The sequence below is a fragment of the Salmo salar genome, chromosome 10 (genome assembly GCF_965601325.2).
Source record: "Salmo salar chromosome 10, fSalSal1, whole genome shotgun sequence".
In the NCBI taxonomy this organism is placed as follows: domain Eukaryota; kingdom Metazoa; phylum Chordata; class Actinopteri; order Salmoniformes; family Salmonidae; genus Salmo; species Salmo salar.
This window is the reverse complement of record NC_138300.1, coordinates 12,529,518-12,551,712: the sequence shown is the minus strand read 5'-3', so window position 1 is coordinate 12,551,712 and position 22,195 is coordinate 12,529,518. Positions and strand designations below refer to the sequence as shown.

Sequence of the window (22,195 nt, the reverse complement as noted above, 5' to 3'; positions counted from 1 at the left end):
CGTCAGATGGCACTTAAACTGTTTCTAATTGGAGTTTGAGGTGAGAAAGTGATGGTTTCTTCAAGCTGCTTTGATTTGGCCATTTTGAGTCGAGCGTTATCAGCTTTCTATCGTGAGCACAAGTCATTGGTGTACTGTCCTAATGACTTTTTGTCAGAACACCCACAGATGCTTGTGTAGCGCTCCCTGGTCTCCATAGCTGTGCTACAGTGAAGTGTGGTCTGTTAGCTCCCCCAATGCAGAGGTATCTTGTCCCCTACATGAATTCAGCGGACCAGCACAACTCTTTCCCATGCCACTAACTCTCCACGTTTGTGATGCAGTGGTTTTGTACTGCGTCACACGTTTTGGCTGTTCTGTTGCCTACATGTTCTGATCTGTATTTATTTCAATACCTCTAGGTATTGTCCCGAGTGCCGCAACGATGCTAGTGAGGTGGTGCTAGCAGGAGAGAAACTCAAGGACAGCAAGAAGAAATCCAAGATGGCGTCCGCCAGCTCAACCAGCCAGAGGGACTGGGGAAAGGTAAGGGCATTTCAAAATGGTGCTGTGTGCATACCTCTTAGTGGAAAAGTACATTGTCTGAATAACTGTACTTGCTTTCTAAATAGTAGGCATTTGGAGTATGTGGAAAAAATAACATTTTATAGTATGTGAAATTTTCAAAAATGTAGTATGCTTTAAATGCCAGGTGGTCATACACATTCTGGCTTTTCATCTAGTTGAATTCGTAGCACTCTCTTGAGGAAGAGAATCCTTATTTGAGACCAACATGACAACAGGTGAGGGGACGCGCTGTGCCAAACTAGACAAATTACGGGAATCAACGCAATTGAGCATTAATGATGCATTCTCAGTAGGATGAGCTTAGTATGCTGATATTTGTTGCGTATTTGTTTTTACTAAACGGTGTTCTAAATAATTTTGTACAATTAGTATACAGTTTAAGTAGGCAAGCTAGATTTCAGACATGGCCACTGTCACACTTCTAAACTTGACATAGATTTGTTGTTAGTTGAGTACATTCTTGTGTTTTTACACTACCTCTTCTCCTATCAGGGCATGGCTTGTGTTGGCCGCAGCAAGCAGTGCACCATTGTCCCTTCCAACCACTACGGCCCAGTCCCTGGCGTCCCCGTCGGAAGTATTTGGAAGTTCAGGGTCCAGGTGAGTTGTCGCCTTTCTGCAGTAGGCTGAAAAGGAAAGTGATAACGGCAGGTTTTTTGGGGGGATAATGTACCCCCAAAAATGAGAACATAATTTGACCAAAATAATTTTTCAATGACTAGGTCCTGGTAGGTTGTCTGCTGACATTTTCGATCCTCTGTTTTTGTTTTGGCAGGTGAGTGAGTCTGGTTGCCACAGGCCACATGTTGCTGGGATCCACGGGAGGAGCAACGATGGAGCTTACTCCCTAGTGCTGGCTGGGGGCTATGAAGACGACCAGGTATGTAGACCATCTTCCGTATTGCACATCACAGGAGGCTGCCGAGGAGAGGACGGCTCATAATAATGGCGTGAATGGTATTAAACACATGGAAACATGCTCGTTAGACACCGTTCAATTTATTCCGTTCCAGCCTTTACTATGAACCCGGCTTCTCCAATTAAGGTGCCACCGGCTGCCTGTGGTGCACATGTACATCTATTACAAGCCCCCCTCCACGCCCAACATGGTAGCTGCAGGGTTGGAACACCGTAAGCGTGAAAGGTCACTGCGCTAATGCTGGTTTTCAATTGGTCCCAGGATGACGGCAATGAGTTCACCTACACCGGCTCTGGAGGGCGAGATCTGTCTGGCAACAAGAGGACAGCCGAACAGTCGTGTGATCAGAAGCTCACCAATATGAACAGGTTAGTGAGCAAAACAAATCAGATCTCTTTGCACAGAGAACACCCACGGATGCTTGTGTAGCTCTCCCTGGTCTCCATAGCTGTGCTACAGTGAAGTGTGGTCTGTTACCTCTGCATTGGGGGAGCTATCTTCTCTCCTACATGTATTCAGCAGACCAGCACAACTCTTTCCCAAGCCACTAACTTTGTGTATGGGTGATGCAGTAGTTTTGTATGAGGGGAAATTGGTGATATGCAGATGGCTGGGCTTATTGGCTTTGCATGTCTATGCCTCTTCTGCGCACTGGTTTGTGACTGTTTTTAACAATCATTACTTGTTCTAACAATTCACCTTTTATTGATTTGCTAGAACGCAATGATTCAAATGGCACACGTCTTATGTTTAAACTGTGAGTCTTTATTTGATGATTCACTGCAGTCCACAATTTGGTTCATTCAAATGAGACTCAATCTTAATTTGCCTGTGACTAAGGGCTCTTGCTCTGAACTGCAACGCATCGTTGAACGAGAAGGATGGGGCCACAGCAAAAGACTGGAAGGCAGGCAAGCCAGTCAGGGTGGTGCGCAGCTCCAAGGGCCGCAAACACAGCAAGTTCAGCCCGGAAGATGGCAACAGATACGACGGAATCTACAAGGTGGGAATTCATGTTTTTTTTTTTATGTTTCATGTGAAATGAAGTTCCATTAGGCTTGGGCAGTAAACCGGGGTATTTGGAGAGAACCACAGGATGGTTTGGCCGTCAACTAATTATTTGAAGTTAATACATTTTAATATTTGTAGCTACTTTAAGTTAATACCTTGTGCAATACGTAGAGATGACACAGGTTCGTTCTTAATTTCACCTGTCACATTACTTTACGATATGAAGCTTACCGTAGATCCCCAGAACAGTTGAGCCGGTAAAATGTTTGTAAATAGCACGGCGGGAGCTGGTCCATAGCGTTCTATAGCCATCGGCAAGTCTCTGTTGTGCGGCTACATGAGGTGAAGTTTCTTGAATTCAATTCACTACTAAATGTTTGCCGTCAGATGTCTTATGACTTTTTGCCTGAAGTCAGAGCTCTGGATTTCTTCCCTGTGCTTCCTGCTAGTGTTTTTTTTTTTTTTTTTCCTTCAGAACAGCATACCTCACAACTTTATTCATTTGCACAATTTCTCATTCACTTTCACTTGTAAATGTCCACACTCACCGACAACTACATTTGGTAGCTACTAGCTTTGCTTTTATAACTGAGCTGGGTTTGCCTGTCTTTGAAATTAATTTGTTAGCTAAATGCTAACGAGCAAAAACTAACGGCGGCTGTGATTTCACTATTTGTTGGTAATTTTGTTAGCATTCAGGTAAGAGTCCCAATGGTCTTTTTTAGCGCCCCCTTGTGTGCTATGCTGGTAATACCGTGAATTCCTGGGATGAGAAAAGGACTAAATTAAAATAAAATGTTGTCACATGCGCCGAATACAACAGGTGTAGGTAGACCTTACAGTGAAACGCTTACTTACAAGCCCTTAACCAACAATGCAGTTAAGAAAAATACCCCCCAAAAATAAGAAATAAAAGTAACAAATAATTCAAGAGCAGCGGTAAAATAACAATAGTAAGGTTATATACAGGAGGTTCCGGTACAGAGTCAATGTGCGGGGGCACCGGTTAGTCGAGGTAATTGATGTAATATGTACAGGTAGGTAGAGTTATTAAAGTGACTGCATAGATAATAACAGAGTAACAGAAGTGTAAAAGAGGGGGTGGGGCAATGCAAATAGTCTGGATAGCCATTTGATTAGATGTTCAGGAGTCTTATGGCTTGGGGGTAGAAGCTGTTTAGAAGCCTCTTGAACCTAGACTTGGTGCTCTGGTACCGCTTGGCGTGCGATAGTAGAGAGAACAGTCTATAACTAGGGTATCTAGAGTCTTTGAAAATGTTTAGGGCTTTACTCTGACACCGCCTGGTATAGAGGTTGTGTATGGCAGGAAGCTTGGCCCCAGTACTGTACTGGGCAGTACACACCCCTCTGTAGTGCTTTGTGGTCAGAGGCCGAGCAGTTGCCATACCAGGCAGTGATGCAACCCGTCAGGATGCTCTCGACGGTGCAGCTGTAGAACCTTTTGAGGATCTGAGGACCCATGCCAAATCTTTTCAGTCTCCTGAGGGGGAATAGGCTTTGTCGTGCCCTCTTCACGACTGTCTTGGTGTGCTTGGACCATGTTAGTTTGTTAGTGATGTCGACACCAAGGAACTTGAAGCTCTCAACCTGCTCCACTACAGCCCTGTTGATGTGAATGAGGTTGTGCTCGGTCCTCCTTTTCCTGTAGTCCACAATCATCTCCTCTGTCTTGATCACGTTGAGGGAGAGGTTGTTGTCCTTGCACCACACGGTCAGGTCTCTGACCTCCCTATAGGCTGTCTCGTCATTGTCGGTGATCAGGCCCACCGCTGTTGTGTCATCGGCAAACTTAACGATGGTGTTGGAGTCATGCCTGGCCGTGCAGTCATGAGTGAACGGGGAGTACAGGAGGGGACTGGGCATGCACCCCCGAGGGGCCTGTGTGTTGAGGATCAGCGTGGTGGATGTACAACCTACTCTTACCACCTGGGGGGCAGCCCGTCAGGAAGTCCAGGATCCAGTTGCAGAGGGAGGTGTTTAGTCCCTGCGTCCTTAGCTTATTGATGAGCTCCGAGGGCACTATGGTGTTGAACGCTGAGCTGTAGTCAATGAATAGCATTCTCACATAGGTGTTTGTTTTTGTCCAGGTGGGAAAGGGCAGTGTGGAGTGCAATAGAGATTGCATCATCTGTGGATCTGTTGGGGCGGTATGCAAATTGGAGTGGGTCTAGGGTTTCTGGGGTAATGGTGTTGAATTGAGCCATGACCAGCCTTTCAAAGCACGTCATTGCTACAGTCGTGAGTGCTGCTGGTTGGTAGTCATTTAGACGGGTTACCTTTAGTATTTTTCAGCACAGGGACTGTTGGTCTGCTTGAAACATGTTGGTATTACAGACTCAAGACGGGGAGAGGTTGAAATTGTCAGTGAAGACACTTGCCAGGTTGTCAACGGATGCTCGGAGTACATGTCCTGGTAATCAGTTGACCTGTTTAAAGGTGTTACTCACCACGGCTGCCGGCAGCGTGATCACACAGTCATCCGGAACAGCTGTTGCTCTCATGCATGTTTCAGTGTTACTTGCCTCAACACGAGCATAGAAGTAATTTAGTTCGTCTGGTAGGCTCGTGTCACTGGGAAGCTCTCGGCTGTGCTTCCCTTTGTAGTCTGTAATAGTTTGCAAGCCCTGCCACATCCGATGAGCATCGGAGCCAGTGAAGTATGATAGAATCTTAGTCCTGTATTGACGGTCAGAGGGTATAGCGGGATTTTTTTCAGAGTCCGGGTTAGCGACAACTCTACCCTTTTAGCTCAGTGCGGATGTTGCCTGTAATCCATGGCTTCTGGTTGGTGTATGTACGTACAGTCACTGGATGACGTCATCGATGCACTTATTGATGAAGCCAATGACTGATGTGGTTTACTCCTCAATGCCATCGGACGAATCCCAGAACATATTCCAGTCTGCGCTAGCAAAGCAGTCCTGTAGCTTACCATCTGCTTCATCTGACCACTTTTTTTGTATTGACAGTCACTGGTGCTTCCTGCTTTAATTTTTGCTTGTAAGCAGGAATCAGGAGGATAGAATTATGGTCAGATTTGCCAAATGGAGGGAGAGCTTTGTACACATATGTGTGTGGAGTAAAGGTGGTCTAGTTTTCTTTTTTTTCTCTTCTCTTTTCCCCCTCTGGTTGCACATGCTAGTAGAAATTAGGTAAAACGGATTTAAGTTTCCTTGTATTAAAGTCCCCGGCCACTAGGAGCGCCACCTCTGGATGAGCGTTTTACTGTTTATGTCCGTATACAGCTCATTGAGTGCAGTCTTAGTTCCAGCATCGGTTTGTGGTGGTAAATAACAGCTATGAGAAATATAGATAAACTCTCTTGGTAAATAGTGTGGTTTACAGCTTATCACGAGATACTCTACCTCAGGCGAGCAAAACCTTGAGACTTCCTTAGATATCGTGCACCAGCTTTTGTTTACAAATATACATTAACCGCCACCCTTTGTCTTACCAGAAGCTGCTGTTCTATCCTGACCATTTTTATTTTTTTATTTAAAAAAAATATTAATAAAATGAGCCTTTATTTAACTAGGCAAGTCAGTTAAGAACAAAGTCTGATTTTCAATTGACAGCCTACACCGGCTAAACCCGGACAACACTGGGCCAATTGTGCGCTGATCTATGGGACTCCCAATCACTGCCGGTTGTGATACAGCCTGGATTTGAACCAAGGTGTCTGTAGTGACGCCTCTAGCACTGAGATGCAGTGCCTTAGACCACAGCGCCACTCAGGAGCACAATAGTGTATAATCCGCCAGCTGTATGTTATTCATGTTGTTCGTCCACTTTAGTAATCGCTGTTCAGATGTCCAGAAGCTCTTTTCGGTCATAAGAGACGGTAGCAGCAACCTTATGTACAAAATAGCACGGTTGGTCAAGGGCCCATAAATTGGCAGCCATGCCCTCCGGCACCATGGGATACCGTCCAAGCCTAGGTTCCATATGATCCTCTGTAATGTAACCATATTAGCAATTTACAAGCCTATTTCCATTATGTCTTGTCTCTATTAGTCACATATTAATACCAAGTGTAAATGGAATCTCCGTTCCATGCTGACTGAACAAAATGCCTGTCTCTTTTCCAGGTGGTGAAATACTGGCCAGAGAAGGGCAAGTCTGGCTTCCTTGTCTGGAGGTATCTGCTTAAACGAAATGACGACGAGCCAGCGCCATGGACCCGGGACGGCAAGGAACGCATCAAGAAACTTGGACTCACCATGCAGGTAAAGCGACATGGCTCATCCATTAAAATGTCCATTATGTAGCTTTTTCGGCGACCTGACACAATTTACATTAGAAATGTGAGTTATAGATCTCATTGACAGCAAGTCTTAATAAAAATATTTAAAGCATGTCTTTCGGTTTTGTACATCTGCTGAAAAATATGATATTTGGCTTTTTTGAAGAGACAGAAAAATACTTAGGTGCTGATGTGATTTGGTGTTCAAAACATTTATTAGGTACGCACCTCTTAGTACCAGGTCGGAACCCCCCCCTTGCCTCCAGAACAGCCTGAATACTTCAGGGCATTTTGGAAGGTGTTGGAAATGTTCCACAGGGATATTGGTCCATGCTGATGCTATGGCATCGCACAGTTGCTTTAGATTGAACGGCGGTACAGACATGCTGTGAACATCTCATCTCAAAGATACTCTATTGGGTTGGAGGTCTGGGGACTGCACAGGCCACTTAAGTAAACTGAACTCGTGGTCATGTTCCAGGCAACTTTTTTCAGCTCCTCAATTGTCCAGTGTTGGTGATTGTGTGCCCGCTGGAGCCGTTTTTAGTTTTTATCTAATAGAGGTAGAACCCGTTGTGGTCTTCTGCTGCAATAGCCCATCCGCGACAAGGATCAGGTTGCGTGTTTCAAGATGCTGTTTTGCACAGCACTGTTGTACTGTGCCGTTATTTGTTGGCTTGTGGCCCGCCTGTTAATTAACTTGCACCACTTTTGCAATTCTCCTTCGACCGCGCTCATCAACGAGCTGTTTTTGCTCACAGGACTACTGCGGACTGGCGTTTATTATTTTTTTTCGTCGCACCATTCATCGGTAAACCTTAGCTACTGTCGTGCGTGAAAAGCCCAGGAGGGTGGCCATTTCTGAGATGCTGGATCCGGTGCACCTGGCACAAATGATCATATCACGCTCAGTCTCTTAGGTCACTTGTTTTGTCCACTCTTGCGTTTTAATCGAACAGTAACTGAATGCCTCTGCATGCTTTGTAGCAAGACATGGTGGTCACGCGACTGTCTGTAGGAGTGCTCAATTGAACGGGGTGGTGTATGTCTGCTGCAGAGAATTACTTTTGACCAGTCATCGTAATAAAAGTACTGAAAGTGTTGGCTAACTATTTAAAAAGATGGCGAACAAGCTACAGGATGAGAGAATTTTGATGCAGGTTTAGCCAACTAGCGCTAGCTAACGCTACCTTGCTATTTATTTTTTACGAATTGGTACTTGGAGTCAAATATCAATATCGTCATAACTATAATTTTATAGAATTTAAATATTTGTTATAATAATGTTGTTTATCCCAACTACACAACGGTTTAGATTGTACCATGTTTCACATACATTTCTTCTTATGTGACTAACTGAAATTAGGTGAACATGAGTATTTTTGCTACCATGTATTAACTGTAGCTCAGGTGATTATGCAGTTTAAGCTCTTGTTTTGAGGAATATGTTTGGTTTCAGTATCCAGAAGGCTATCTGGAAGCCCAGGCTGCCAAGGAGAAGGAGAACAAGGAGAAGGAGAACGAGGAGGTAACTGAAACACCCACCAAAGGGAAGCGGAAAAGAAAGTCTCAGTCTAACGGTGAGTTACTTCTTCAAATTAGATCTAGAATTATCTTTAACCACACAAGACACTGGTAGATTTCAGATTTCCAACTGAGAATACAGCTGCAAATGTTTTAAGATAATAATTTAACAGGCTATCCTGTGTTAATACCACATGTCTTCTTACACACTGCGGGGGTCTTTTTGTTGCAGAAGCTGAAGAGAAGTCATCGCCAGCCAAGGGCACTCCCAAGAAGATGAAGTTGGAGGCTTACAAACTGACCAAAGAACAGAAGGCCTGGATCAAGGACGACGAGCACAACAGGAAGGTGTGGGACGAAGCCATGGAGTCTCTGGCCCTTGGCCCGGTAAGAAAAGCCGTTCCAGATTTCACATTATTGGAATTTATGCCAATGCAAAGCCAATTGGTCTTTGTTGTGACCATCTGAACTAGGGTTATCACGATACCTGTACCACAATACTACTAGACCTGATTTTCCTTAACAAAGCAAACTAAGCTCTTATGTTCCTTTTTATAAAAAAAATACATTTTATGTAAAATATTGTGTGCTATAGCTTGCGAAATAAACACGTGACTGGGTGATAACAAGGCAGTTTTTTTCCCATCGTTAGGACTGTTCCTCAAGTCTGCTTTATTTCCTTTTCTTCCTAGTATTGCGATACTGATATCCATAGAACCCTAATCTGAAACTTAGAATGCAGCCAGCATTGGTGTTGTAATGCTGGTTCTTTTGATTATCTTCACCACTACACCAATATAAGCTTAGGTGGTGTATTAAATCATGCAGGTAAAGCGACATGGATCATCCTGTAAAATGTCCAATATGTAACTTTTTTGGGCGACGTGACTAAATTCGCATGGAAATATGTGTTGTGGATCTGTCATTCTCATTGAAAGCAAGTCTAAGAAGCAGTAGATCTGTTCTATATGCGCTATTTCTATGCTTCCCATTAAGTTACATTTGTCTTTCTGTTTTGTACACAAGCTGAAAATACAATAACTTTGGTTATGGAAAATATATTTCACAGCAGTTTAGATATGGTGTACAATGATTCTCTACACCAGGGGTGTCCAACCTTGTTTAAAATTTTTTTTATAATGGTTAATTATCAATATTTGGCCTGACAGGCCCCATTAATTTTCTTGTTTTAATTTTTTTGTGGTTTGGGATAAACATTTTACTCAAAATTATTCATAGAGGAACAACAAATGGATGTTCTGAGTCCATGTCAAATGCTTAAATCACATCAAAAGACAATTTGAGGTCTGTAAAAACAAATACATTTGGCTTTGCGTAATTCCCCTTTAATTGCGAATCTAGAAAGAGAGGAATGTGTCGGTTTTGTGATGTTTCTGTTGTGCCTACTGCTGCATCGCGTCATGGCAGAGTTTGTAAAACAATGGCCGCCCAGTTGATACAAATAATCATAATATAGTTCTCAGGTAAGCCTACTCTGCAGTTAACATTTAATTGGGGCTCTCAAGTGGCGCAGAGGTCTAAGATACTGCATCTCAGTGCTAGAGGCGTCACTACAGACACCTTGGTTCGAATCCAGGCTGTATCACAACCGGCCGTGATTGGGAGTCCCATAGATCGGCGCACAATTGGCCCAGCGTCGTCCGGGTTTAGCTGGTGTAGGCCATCATTGTAAATAAATTTGTTCTTAACTGACTTGCCATATTTAAATAAAGGTAAAATATAAAAGTTTTGGGGGAAAGTTTGTCTGCCCACAAGACTTATCATTAGCATTGCTAACTGGCTACATAAGGAGTGGTAAACAAACATGCAGATACTGTTGCGTTAGCTTTTTTAAGCAAATAGTGGCTAACCAGGGGTGGGATAATGTCAATGTGGATATGTTTGGAAAGTAGCCGTGTAGCTGTGGCTCAGTTGGTAGAGCATGGTGTTTGCAACACCAGGGTTGTGGGTTCGATTCCCACGGGGGACCAGTACGGAGACAAAATGTATGAAATGTATGCATTCACTACTGTAAGTTGCTCTGGATAAGAGCGTCTGCTAAATGACTAAAATCTAATCTAAAATCTTTGTGTATATGACAGTTAGATGGAACAAAATGGGGGACAAAAATACATGTACTTTCAGAAATGCTTGGCGAGGTAGTCAAAGGTGGATCTACCTGTTGGAGACCCCTGCTCTCTACATTATACTTGCTTGTTTTGTTACAAACTGAAATTAGGCTAACTTAGAATTGTAGCAACCAGGAGGAAATGGCATGCATTAAAATCCTTTTTTGTTTTTCAGCTTCTGAATGTCTCAATCTCCTCACTTACTATGGTTTGGGTACTAGGTACTTAACAGTTATTTTTGCATTTCCAGAAATTCCTGAACAAAGTTGAGGAGGTTTTCTTGTGTATATGCTGCCAAGAAGTGGTATTTCAACCTATCACCACTGAGTGCCAACACAATGTCTGCAGGGTAAGTTGATCTTTGCTAGCCTTGCACTGAGATTTTTCCTTTCCATCCATTAAGAGCAATACATATTTAGTAAGAGGTATTGAAAGGTGCATTTTTTAAATTTATTTTAGGAATGCCTTCAGCGGTCTTTCAAGGCAGAGGTGTACTCTTGCCCAGCATGCAGGCACGATCTGGGCAAAAACAACCCAATGAGTGTCAACAAACCCCTCCAAGCCATTCTCAACCAGTTCTTCCCAGGATACAGCAGTGGACGGTGATAACTCGTTCCAGCTGCTTGACCAGCATGGAGACTACATGAACTATGAGGGCAGTTAAGCAGTACAGGCAAAAAAAAATAACTTTTCTTAATATAATTAGCAAATGTATTACGCTGTCTGTTTGGTCGCTGAAATGCCATCCCATCTTCTCCGGTCCTATTTGTAATGAACTGTAGCTATGAAACTGCCTTGATCAAATATATCTAACGTTCTTCTGTTAACAATGCATTTTAACTTGACTTGCCAAAATCAATACACAAGTTTAATTCCTTCAAGCACATTGTTTTAAGATGTATACGATATGGGTACTTCGTAGAACATTTTGTAATAATGTTAATCAATTGCATACATTTGTATTTAGAAAACATTCCCTTTATAGAATGTTTATTTTATATTCTGTTATGTCCAATAGTACTGTTCCTAGCTCATGTATTTCATAAGCGAAGCACAACTGATAAATCCGTTACAACCCTGTTTTGAGAAAATTTCCTCCATATCCTGGGCTTGAGTTAATGTCCTGATTTTTAGATTGTGCCTGCCATCGCTCAATGGCTTGTTTTACATGTGGCCACTGCTTGACTGTCTAATGTAGCATCGTGTGTTGCTGCATCCATAACAACTTGTGCTTCAGTACATGACTGTGGGCTATAATAGAAGGAATGATGGGTTTGGATTTGATATTGAACCCTAAAGTAATTTTATTTTCTATAGAAATGTAGTTGGGGTGGATGTGATCATTTTGTGTTGAATTAACATTCCAGTAATGTACGTACTTTAAAATGTATGTGTTTACTCTTTCTGAAACCTTTTTTCGTTTATTTTACCATGTTTAATCTGATGGAGTTGCAGAACATTTGATTTAAATTTGAGCAGAGCAAAAATACTCCCCAGAAACGTATACCTTTCGCTAATCTATAAAATGGCAGATTTTTCTATTTTGTAGTAATTATTTCCTAATTGTAAAATGTATTTCACCTTAACCCTTTAACTGCGGTCTAAACACACGTTTTCCATCTGAACAAACCCAAAGATGTAAAACCTGTAACCATTGTAGGGTTGCGCACAATTCACCGTTTAGGTGTGCCACAACCTTTTGATTCATGGCAGGGCTATGGAAAACATCTAGCTCTGTTGAACTAGTGGTTCAACAGAAAAATATTTAAGATCCAGAAATGTAATTTAGCCCAATTTCATATTTCTGCTTATGTTTTATTGCAAAATGAATGCCAGTAGCTGCAGATGTTAGTAATAGCTCAAATATTTACAACATTTGCATAGACTGGAAATGTATATTTAAAAAAATTGTATATTTTTTAGCACATGTTTTAGTTGTTTGTAGTTTTAGAAGTAACTTGCTTGCACATGGTTTCCCAAGTGCAGAATTTTCCAATACATCTTCAACATTTTTTATAAAATAAAAATTGCAAAATTGAAATGTTACTGAGATATAAAGAATATAAATTGTGCCTTTTGTTAAATATTATGACTACTGTCTTTTTTTTTGTTGCAATAAATGCATAGAACTAAGCATGTCCTTTTGAAAGTGCTTATTCGTTATGCTGCCACATTTTACAATACATTTTTGGCAAGCGTTTGCCTGGCTGAAATCCATAGGTTCCTTGCCATTATAAGAATATGTACACGGCTGTCTTTTGTTTTAAAGGATGCTGCACTTTTCCTAATAACGTGGCTCTATTTCGATCAATTGTACATGTCTTCAGAGAAACACCGTTCAGAGGACTTTTGCACGTTTATGTAATTCTGTTTTTGGTAAGTTTTGATATTGCAAAATGACGCTTCCTCGAGGTTAACCCCTTCAAAACCGGATGTTGATTCAGCTCTTGCTATTGGTTAATCTGTCCATCTATCAACGACGTCAGCCAAATAAAGCCTTTTAACGTATCCAGTGAATACCTACAAACGTGTTCTGGCCAATCATTGAGCTGAAGATTGAGAAGGAGGCGTGAGGCCGAGCTCGTCTGTGTGCATCCAACTAGCTAATGCTCAACGGTAATCGATCGTGTGGATTTTACAAAACGAGAAATCGATTGAGAAAAATAAAGGAAAATAATTTGCTGCGGAAGGTAATATTGAATGATTTGCTTAATTTTTGGGGGATCAAGTGCACTTAGATGCAAATGTTATTTCTGGTGTGATCTAAACAGTTGTAGCTAGCCTAAGCCAGCAGCAGCAATGGTGGTGGTTGTTTTGTTGACTTTTATGGAATGGGGAAGGCAGCCTGCGGACTGTACAGGCTGTCCAAATTCAAATGAACTCATAACCGGCCATTCGACACTTGTTAACGTTTGAGAGTTTACCAACAGCTGACATTTGCGTTTTCTTACACGTAGTGTAAGAACACCAATTTTAGCTAGCATATATAGCTGTAAGAAATGTCAGCTGTGGTTTGCTAGCGCCAGGTAGCTAACGTTAGCTTAGCTTTAATTACATATCTCTGGCACCAAGGTAGCTAGTAATTAGTGCTTACACGAGTGACCCCACACAATCGTTTTTGTTTGATTCATAGCATGTCATATTTTGTTTCTGAACCACTGTTCATTCTGAGTATCGCGTTTGCTAGGTACGTCACGACGGTCATCATACTCGTGCACGCGAGCTATTTCTGCACGTAGCTCCTTTGCGTCTTCCAAGGTAGACGTGCTAGTTATGCTAGCTAACTAACGTTACAAATAACTCGAGTCCATGATACTATTCATGTCTACTTTCAATCTCTTTGATACGTTTGCCAGTTTAGTCCGTGTGCTAATGCTAGCTACAACTTCTAGCTCCTCTAATATGAAGCTAGTTGGCTAGCCAGTCAGAAAACGTTATCGGCTTTAAGCTCCCCAGTTTTTTTCTCCTTTTTATAGCCAGCTGTAAGTGCCTGTGCGTGTCTCCTGTCATACCATACCACATGCAGAATTTAGAAAAGTGTATGAGTGAATTTAAGAACAAGGTTAGTGAGTGCTCTTCAATGTCGTATCTCCATAGTATTTACAATCAAAATGAAGAACAAAATGTGATGTAGGTAATGCATAGTAATAACATCACAAAGAGTTCTAAGAAGTGACAGGATAAAGTGTTTTGATTCTAGATTAAATGTGTTCTAATTAGTGATGCACCGATATGACATTTTTGGCCGATACCAATATTCAATATTTTCCTTGACAAAATGATACTGAAAACTGATATTTCAAATTTTTGTGGCCTTTTTAAGCATTCTAGTATAGTTAACACACACACGGACGCAGCGGTCAAAGGCACTTCATCTCTGTGCAAGAGATGTCACTACAGTCCCTGGTTCGAATCCAGGCTGTATTACATCCGGCCGTGATTGGGAGTCCCATAGGGCGGCACACAATTGGCCCAGCGTCGTCCGGGATTGGCTGGGGTAGGCCATCATTGTAAATAACAATTTGTTCTTATCTGACTTGCCTAGTTAAAAAGGTTACACACACCACACTGACCAAAAAGTTATTTTGTTGGCATTTACGTATGTCCCCATTACCAGTAAAACATAATCAATACCTTTTTCTTTCACATACTTGCTGTGCTGTTTCGTTGTTCATTTGTTCTGTCATTTCATTCTCAACCAGGATTTCTATGGAACACCGTTTGGGTCTTTGCGTGTCAAAAAATATACTATTTAACACTATTTGACATGTCAAATAAGCTTGTTGACTAATCAGGACCTGAATATGACTGCAAGTCACATAATTAACGCTTTAATAAACATTTTACGTAGATATTACACATGTATTACACGATCACTCGTATTTCATGTCACGACGATTCATCGATACGTATGCTATGATGCTGGTAAAGTTGTCTCGCAGCTTGCTAGCTCATGGATGCAAAAAATGTTCTTCTCCAAAAACATAGCAAAACGACATCTGTTTCAGTAGCTATAGTTAACTAGGTAACTATATAGCTAGGTGTCATCTAAAATAACCCTAATTTATAAGACAGTTCTTATTTGATTAATATGGGCTAGGTGGGACGCTTGCGTCCCACCTACTCAACAGCCAGTGTAATCCCGTGGCGCGATATTCAAATACCTCAAATGCAAAAACTTCAATTTTTCAAACATATGACTATTTTACACCATTTTAAAGACAAGACTCTCGTTAATCTAACCACACTGTCCGATTTCAAAAAGGCTTTACAACGAAAGCAAAACATTAGATTGTCAGCAGAGTACCCAGCCAGAAATAATCAGACACCCATTTTTCAAGCTAGCATATAATGTCACATAAACCCAAACCACAGCTAAATGCAGCACTAACCTTTGATGATCTTCATCAGATGACAACCCTAGGACATTATGTTATACAATACATGCATGTTTTGTTCAATCAAGTTCATATTTATATCAAAAACCAGCTTTTTACATTAGCATGTGACTAGCATGTGACTAGCATGTGACTAGCATTCCCACCGAACACTGCCGGTGAATTTACTAAATTACTCACGATAAACGTTCACAAAAAACATAACAATTATTTTAAGAATTATAGATACAGAACTCCTCTATGCACTCGCTATGTCCGATTTTTAAAACAGCTTTTCGGTGAAATTACATTTTGCAATATTCTCAGTAGATAGCCCGGCATCACAGGGCTAGCTATTTAGACACCCAGCAAGTTTAGCACTCACCAAAGTCAGATTTACTATAAGAAAAATGTTATTACCTTTGCTGTTCTTCGTCAGAATGCACTCCCAGGACTTCTACTTCAATAACAAATGTTGGTTCGGTCCCAAATAATCCATTGTTATATCCAAATAGCGGCGTTTTGTTCGTGCGTTCAAGACACTATCCGAAAGGGTAAATAAGGGTGACGAGCATGGCGCATTTCGTGACAAAAAAATTCAAAATATTCCACTTTTTGTACAGCTTTGACAGTGCTACTTTATCTTTTTTGACATGCAAAGACCCAAACGGCATTCATAGTATGCATGTCGGGAAGCTAGTCGGCGAAATCCAACATCACCCACGACCGAGAACGTTTGATTGTCAAGGGCAATGAATTCCATTATCTTGGCTTTAATGGATTTCGCCATTGAGTTGTCTCGCTGAAATTATGTTACTCTTTCAAATGACTACTTGACTTGTTGACTGCTTGATCCACACAGCAGACATTGTGGGCTAGCTTAGGAATGCTGTGTTGCACGTATAGAGCAAAATGTTACATGGCGTCATTGTCATGAACCTACGTTATATAGGTATGCACGTCAGCTTTGACATCGGTTTTGCACATCGGCGTTAGGCTAGACAACAGCCGATACCGATGTTGGCATTTTTAGCTAATATCTGCCGATTCTGATATGTTCACCGTTATATCCAGCATCCCTAGTTCTAATACAGTTGAAGTCGGAAGTTTACATTCACTTCGGTTGGAGTCATTTACAACTCGTTTTTCAACCACTCCACAGATTTCTTGTTAACAAACTATAGTTTTGGCAAGTCGGTTAGGACATCTACTTTGTGTTTGACACAAGTAATTTTCCCAACAATTGTTTAGACAGATTATTTCACTTATAATTCACTGTATCACAATTCCAGTGTGTCAGAAGTTTACATACACTAAGTTGACTGTGCCTTTAAACAGCTTGGAAAATTCCCAGAAAATGATGTCATGGCTTTAGAAGCTTCTGATTGGCTAATTGACATCATTTGAGTCAATTGGAGGTGTACCTGTGGATGTATTTCAAGGCCTACCTTCAAACTCATTGCCACTTTGCTTGACATCATGCAGAAATCAAAAGAAATCAGCCAAGACCTCAACCAAGAAAATTGTAGACCTCCACTACTCTGGTTCATCCTTGGGAGCCATTTCCAAACGCCTACCACGTTCATCTGTACAAACAATAGTATGCAAGTTTAAACACCATGGGACCACGCAGCCATCATACTGCTCAGGAAGGAGACGTGTTCTGTCTCCTAGAGATGAACGTACTTTGGTGCAAAAAGTGTAAATCAATCCCAGAAGAACAGCAAAGGACCTTGTGAAGATGCTGGAGGAAACGGGTACCAAAGTATCTATCCACAGTAAAACGAGTCCTATATTGACATAACCTAAAAGGCCGCTCAGCAAGGAAGAAGCCATTGCTCCAAAACCGCCATAAAAAAGCCAGACTACGGTTTGCAACTGCACATGGGGACAAAGATCATACTTTTTGGAGAAATGTCCTCTGGTCTGATGAAACAAAAATATAACTGTTTGGCCATAATGACCATCGTTACATTTGGAGGGAAAATGGGGCGGCTTGCAAACCGAAGAAAACCATCCCAACCGTGAAGCACGGCGGTGGCAGCATCATGTTGTGGGGGTGCTTTGCTGCAGGAGGGACTGGTGCACTTCACAAAATAGATGGCATCACGAGAAAGGAAAGTTATGTGGATATTTTGAAGCAACATCTCAAGACATCAGTCAGGAAGTTAAAGCTTGGTCGCAAATGGGTCTTCCAAATGGACAATGACCCGAAGCATACTTCCAAAGTTGTGGAAAATGGCTTAAGGACAACAAAGTCAAGGTATTGGAGTGGCCATCACAAAGCCCTGACATCATCCTATAGAAAATTTGTGGGCAGAACTGAAAAAGCGTGTGCGAGCAAGGATGCCTACAAACCTGACTCGGTTACACCAGCTCTGTCAGGAGGAATTGGCCAAAATTCACCCAACTTATTGTGGGAAGCTTGTGGAAGGCTACCTGAAATGTTTGACCGAAGTTAAACAATTTAAAGGCAATGCTACCAAACACTCAATTAGTATATGTAAACTTCTGACCCCCTGGGAATGTGATGAAAGAAAGGAAAACTGAAATAAATAATTCTTTCTCCTATTATTCTGACGTATTACATTCTTAAAACCTCTCTAGGACATATGGGATGGTAGCGTCCCACCTCGCCAACAGCCAGTGAAATAGCAGAGCGCCAAATTCAAAACAACAAAAATCTCATAATTGAAATTTCTCACACATACAAGTATTATACACCATTTTAAAGATAATCTTCTCGTTAATCCAACGGCATTGTCCGATTTCAATAAGGCTTTACGGCGAAAGCATAGCCTTAGATTATGTTAGGACAGCACCTAGACAAGAAAAACCACACAGCCATTTTCCAAGCTTTGAGAGGCGTCACAAAAAACAGAAATACAGCTAAAATGAATCACTAACCTTTGATGATCTTCATCAGATGGCACTCATAGGACTTTGTTACACAATACATGTATGTTTTGCTCGATAAAGTTCATATTTATATCCAAAACCCCCATTTTACATTGGCGTGTAATGTTCAGAAATGTTTTGCCTCCAAAACTTCCGGTGAATGAGCACATTAATTTACAGAAATACTCATCATAAACTTTGATAAAAGATACAAGTGTTACGCACATAATTATAGATAAACTTCTCCTTAATGCAACCGCTGTGTCAGATTTCAAAAAAGCTTTACGGCGAAAGCAAACTTTGCAATAATCTGAGTACAGCACTCAGACATCAAAACAATCCATACAGATACCCGCCATTTTGGAGTCAACAGAAGTCACAAATAACATTATAAATATTCACTTACCTTTGATGATCTTCATCAGAATGCACTCCCAGGAATCCCAGTTCCACTATAAATGTTCATTTTGTTCGATAAAGTTCATATTTATGTCCAAGTATCTCCATTTTGTTCGCGCGTTTAGTCCAGCACTCCAAATTCACTAAGCTTGTGAGTTTAGTCCAGACGAAAATTCAAAATAGTTCCATTACAGTTCGTATAAACATGTCAAACGATGTATAGAATCAATCTTTAGGATGTTTTTATCATAAATCTGCAATAATATTCCAACCGGACAATTCCATTGTCTTTAGAATTGAAAGGAAAGGCAGCTCGCTCTCACGGCCGCACGCATGTTTGAGCTCATGCCAATTTTACAGACACATGACTGAATCAGCTCTTATTCTCTTCCCATTCAGAGTAGAAGCCTGAAACAAGGTTCTAAAGACTGTTGACATCTTGTGGATGCCTTAGAAAGTGCAATATGACCCCACAGACACTGTATACTGGAGAGGCAATCACTTGAAAAACTACAAACCTCAGATTTCCCACTTCCTGGTTGGATTCTTCTCAGGTTTTTTCCTGCCTTGTGATTTCTGTTATACTCACAGACATCATTCAAACAGTTTTAGGAACTTAAGAGTGTTTTCTATCCAAATGTACTAATTATATGCATATTCTAGCTTTTGTGCTTGAGTAGCAGGCATTTTACTTTGGGCATGTTTTTCATCCAAGCTACTCAATACTGCCCCCCTTTCCGAGAGAAGTTAAAATAAAGTGGTGATCCTTACTGACCTAAGACAGGGAATCTTTACTAGGATTAAAGGTCAGGATTTGTGAAAAATTGAGTTTAAATGTATTTGGCTAAGCTGTACGTAAACTTCTGACATCAACTGTAGATACTGTATTCTATTGAATGCCATTCTATTTAACTATTGTTGTTTACATACTATTCTATCCTATGTATCCTACAGACTAAATACAACATTTTCTGTCCATAATGTCTAGAGGTCGACCGATTTATGATTTTTCAACGCCGATACCGATTATTGGAGGACCAAAAAAAAGCCGATACCGAATAATCGGCCGTTTTTTATTTATTTAAATTGTATATTTTTTATTTTATTTCTTTCATTTCTTTCAACATTGTTTTTATTTTTTAATTTTAAATATTTTTTTTGCTAATTTTTTTTGGTAATAATGATAATTACAACAATACTGAATGAACACTTATTTTAACTTAATATAATACATCAATAAAATCAATTTAGCCTCAAATAAATAATGAAACATGTTCAATTTGGTTTAAATAATGCAAAACAAAGTGTTGGAGAAGAAAGTAAAAGTGCAATATGTGCCATGTAAAAAAGCTAAGGTTTAAATTCCTTGCTCAGAACATGGGAACATATGAAAGCTGGTGGTTCCTTTTAACAAGAGTGTTAAATATTCCCAGGTAAATTTTAGGTTGTAGTTATTATAGGAATTCTAGGACTATTTCTCTCTATACGATTTGTATTTCATATACCTTTGATTATTGGATGTTCTTATAGGCACTTTAGTATTGCCAGTGTAACAGTATAGCTTCCGTCCCTCTCCTTGCTCCTACCTGGGCTCGAACCAGGAACACATCGACAACAGCCACCCTCGAAGCAGCGTTACCCATGTAGAGCAAGGGGAAACAACTACTCCAAGTCTCAGAGCGAGTGACGTTTGAAACACTATTAGCGTGCACCCCGCTAACTAGCTAGCCATTTCACATCGGTTACACCAGCCTAGTCTTGGGAGTTGATAGGCTTGAAGGGGTGGAACGTTCCAACAGGAATCTGTTCCAAAAAACGTAAAGTAAAAGGTTGCCAACCAACAACTCTTACAAAGTAGCAACGCATACAAACCTAGCTAACTAGCTGCCGAATAGGCATCAACTCACCACGTAGCTTATTCTTAATGTTTGTCCATAGGCAACCAGAGTGAGGACAGACATTTTCCAGAATAAACGTGATGAGTGAAAAACGCAATGAAATAGACCACTCCCTATCCGGTATCTTATTCTACCGCTATACAACTTTGTATGCGTTGTTTTTTGGAAACCTTGTTATTTACGAAGTTTTTGGAACAGATTCCTGTTGGAACGTTCCACAAATTATACCCACCCGGCTTGAAGTCATAAACAGCATGAAACACAGCGAAGAGCTGCTGGCAAAACGCACGAAAGTGCTGTCTGAATGAATGCTTACGAGCCTGCTGGTGCCTATCACCGCTCAGTCAGACTGCTCTATCAAATCATAGACTTAATTATAATATAATAAACACACAGAAATACGAGCCTTAGGTCATTCATATGGTCATATCCGGAAACTATCATCTCGAAAACAAAACGTTTTTTTTCGTTCAGTGAAATACGGAACCGTTCCGTATTTTATCTAACGGGTGGCATCCCTAAGTCTAAATATTCCAGTTACATTGCACAACCTTCAATAATTACGTAAAATTCTGGCAAATTAGTTCGCAACGAGCCAGGCGGCCGAAACTGTTGCATATACCCCGACTCTGCTTGCAATGAACGCTAGAGATGTGACACAATTTCATGTTAGAAGGCAATATTAACTAAATATGCAGGTTTAAAAATATATACTTGTTTATTGATTTTTAAAGAAAGGCATTGATGTTTATGGTTAGGTACATTGGTGCAACGACAGTGCTTTTTTCGCAAATGCGCTTGTTAAATCAACATCCGTTTGGCGAAATAGGCTATGATTCAATGATAAATTAACAGGCACCGCATCGATTATATGCAACGCAGGACACGTTAGATAAACTAGTAATATCATCAACCATGTGTAGTTAACTAGTGATTATGTTAAGATTGATAGTTTTTTATAAGATAAGTTTAATGCTAGCTAGCAACTTACCTTGGCTTCTTGCTGCCCTCGCGTAACAGGTAGTCAGCCTGCCATGCAGGCTCCTCGAGCATTGGATTGGATTAGTAACCGGAAGGTTGCAAAAACGAATCCCCTCCTGAACAAGGCAGTTAACCCCCGTTCCTAGGCCGTCATTGAAAATAAGAATGTGTTCTTAATCTGACTTGCCTAGTTAAATAAAGGTGTAAAAAAATACAAAATAAATCGGCAAATCGGTGGCCAAAAATACCGATTTGTTATGAAAACTTGAAATCGACCCTAATTAATTGGCCATTCCGATTGATCGGTCATTCCGATTAATCGGCCGACCTCTAATAATGTCTATATATCCCATCATATACAGTACCAGTCCAAAGATTTGACACACCCACTCATTCAATGGTTTTATTTATTTATTTTTTTACAATTTTCTACATCGTAGAAAAATAGTGAAGACATCAAAACTATGAAATTACATATGGAATCATGTAGTAACCAAAAATGTGTTAAACAAATCCAAATATACTTTGTTTGATATTCTTCAAATAGCCACCCTTTGCCTTGATGACAGCTTTGCACACGGTTGGCATTTTCTCAACCAGCTTCATGAGGTAGTCACCTGGAATGCATTTCAATTAACAGGTGTGCCTTGTTAATTTGTTGAATTTCTTTCCTTAATGCGTTTGAGCCAATCAGTTTTGTTGTGACAAGGTAGGGGTTGTATACAGAA

The 22,195-nt window shown here is 40.7% G+C and overlaps 2 protein-coding genes and 1 non-coding gene across 7 annotated transcripts in view; all 3 read left to right on the top strand.

Moving 5' to 3' along the window:
- LOC106613510 (E3 ubiquitin-protein ligase UHRF1) overlaps positions 1–12,500 on the top strand; it is a 51,259-nt gene extending 38,759 nt beyond the window's left edge. Inside the window, exons 8-17 of the mRNA XM_014215847.3 lie at positions 402–525; positions 1,060–1,167; positions 1,343–1,447; positions 1,748–1,854; positions 2,327–2,489; positions 6,607–6,744; positions 8,221–8,341; positions 8,518–8,672; positions 10,665–10,763; positions 10,874–12,500. Coding sequence (XP_014071322.1) covers positions 402–525; positions 1,060–1,167; positions 1,343–1,447; positions 1,748–1,854; positions 2,327–2,489; positions 6,607–6,744; positions 8,221–8,341; positions 8,518–8,672; positions 10,665–10,763; positions 10,874–11,020 — 1,267 coding nt within the window. The 3' untranslated portion in view covers positions 11,021–12,500. The remainder of the gene's footprint in view (positions 1–401; positions 526–1,059; positions 1,168–1,342; positions 1,448–1,747; positions 1,855–2,326; positions 2,490–6,606; positions 6,745–8,220; positions 8,342–8,517; positions 8,673–10,664; positions 10,764–10,873) is intronic.
- On the top strand, positions 1,883–2,020 carry LOC123724993 (small nucleolar RNA SNORA22). Its single transcript, XR_006757470.1, has one exon. It is a non-coding gene; the product is annotated as a small nucleolar RNA SNORA22 (small nucleolar RNA).
- A 450-nt stretch (positions 12,501–12,950) lies between the features above and the next one.
- LOC101448002 (lysine-specific demethylase 4B) overlaps positions 12,951–22,195 on the top strand; it is a 92,414-nt gene continuing 83,169 nt past the window's right edge. For 4 of the 5 annotated variants that reach the window (XM_014215844.3, XM_045687322.2, XM_014215843.3 and 1 more), the window contains exon 1: positions 12,952–13,104. The gene's annotated coding sequence lies outside the window, so the exon portion shown is untranslated. Of the gene's footprint in view, positions 13,105–22,195 lie in introns of all 5 variants that reach the window. The other variant, XM_045687321.2, reaches the window with a different exon arrangement.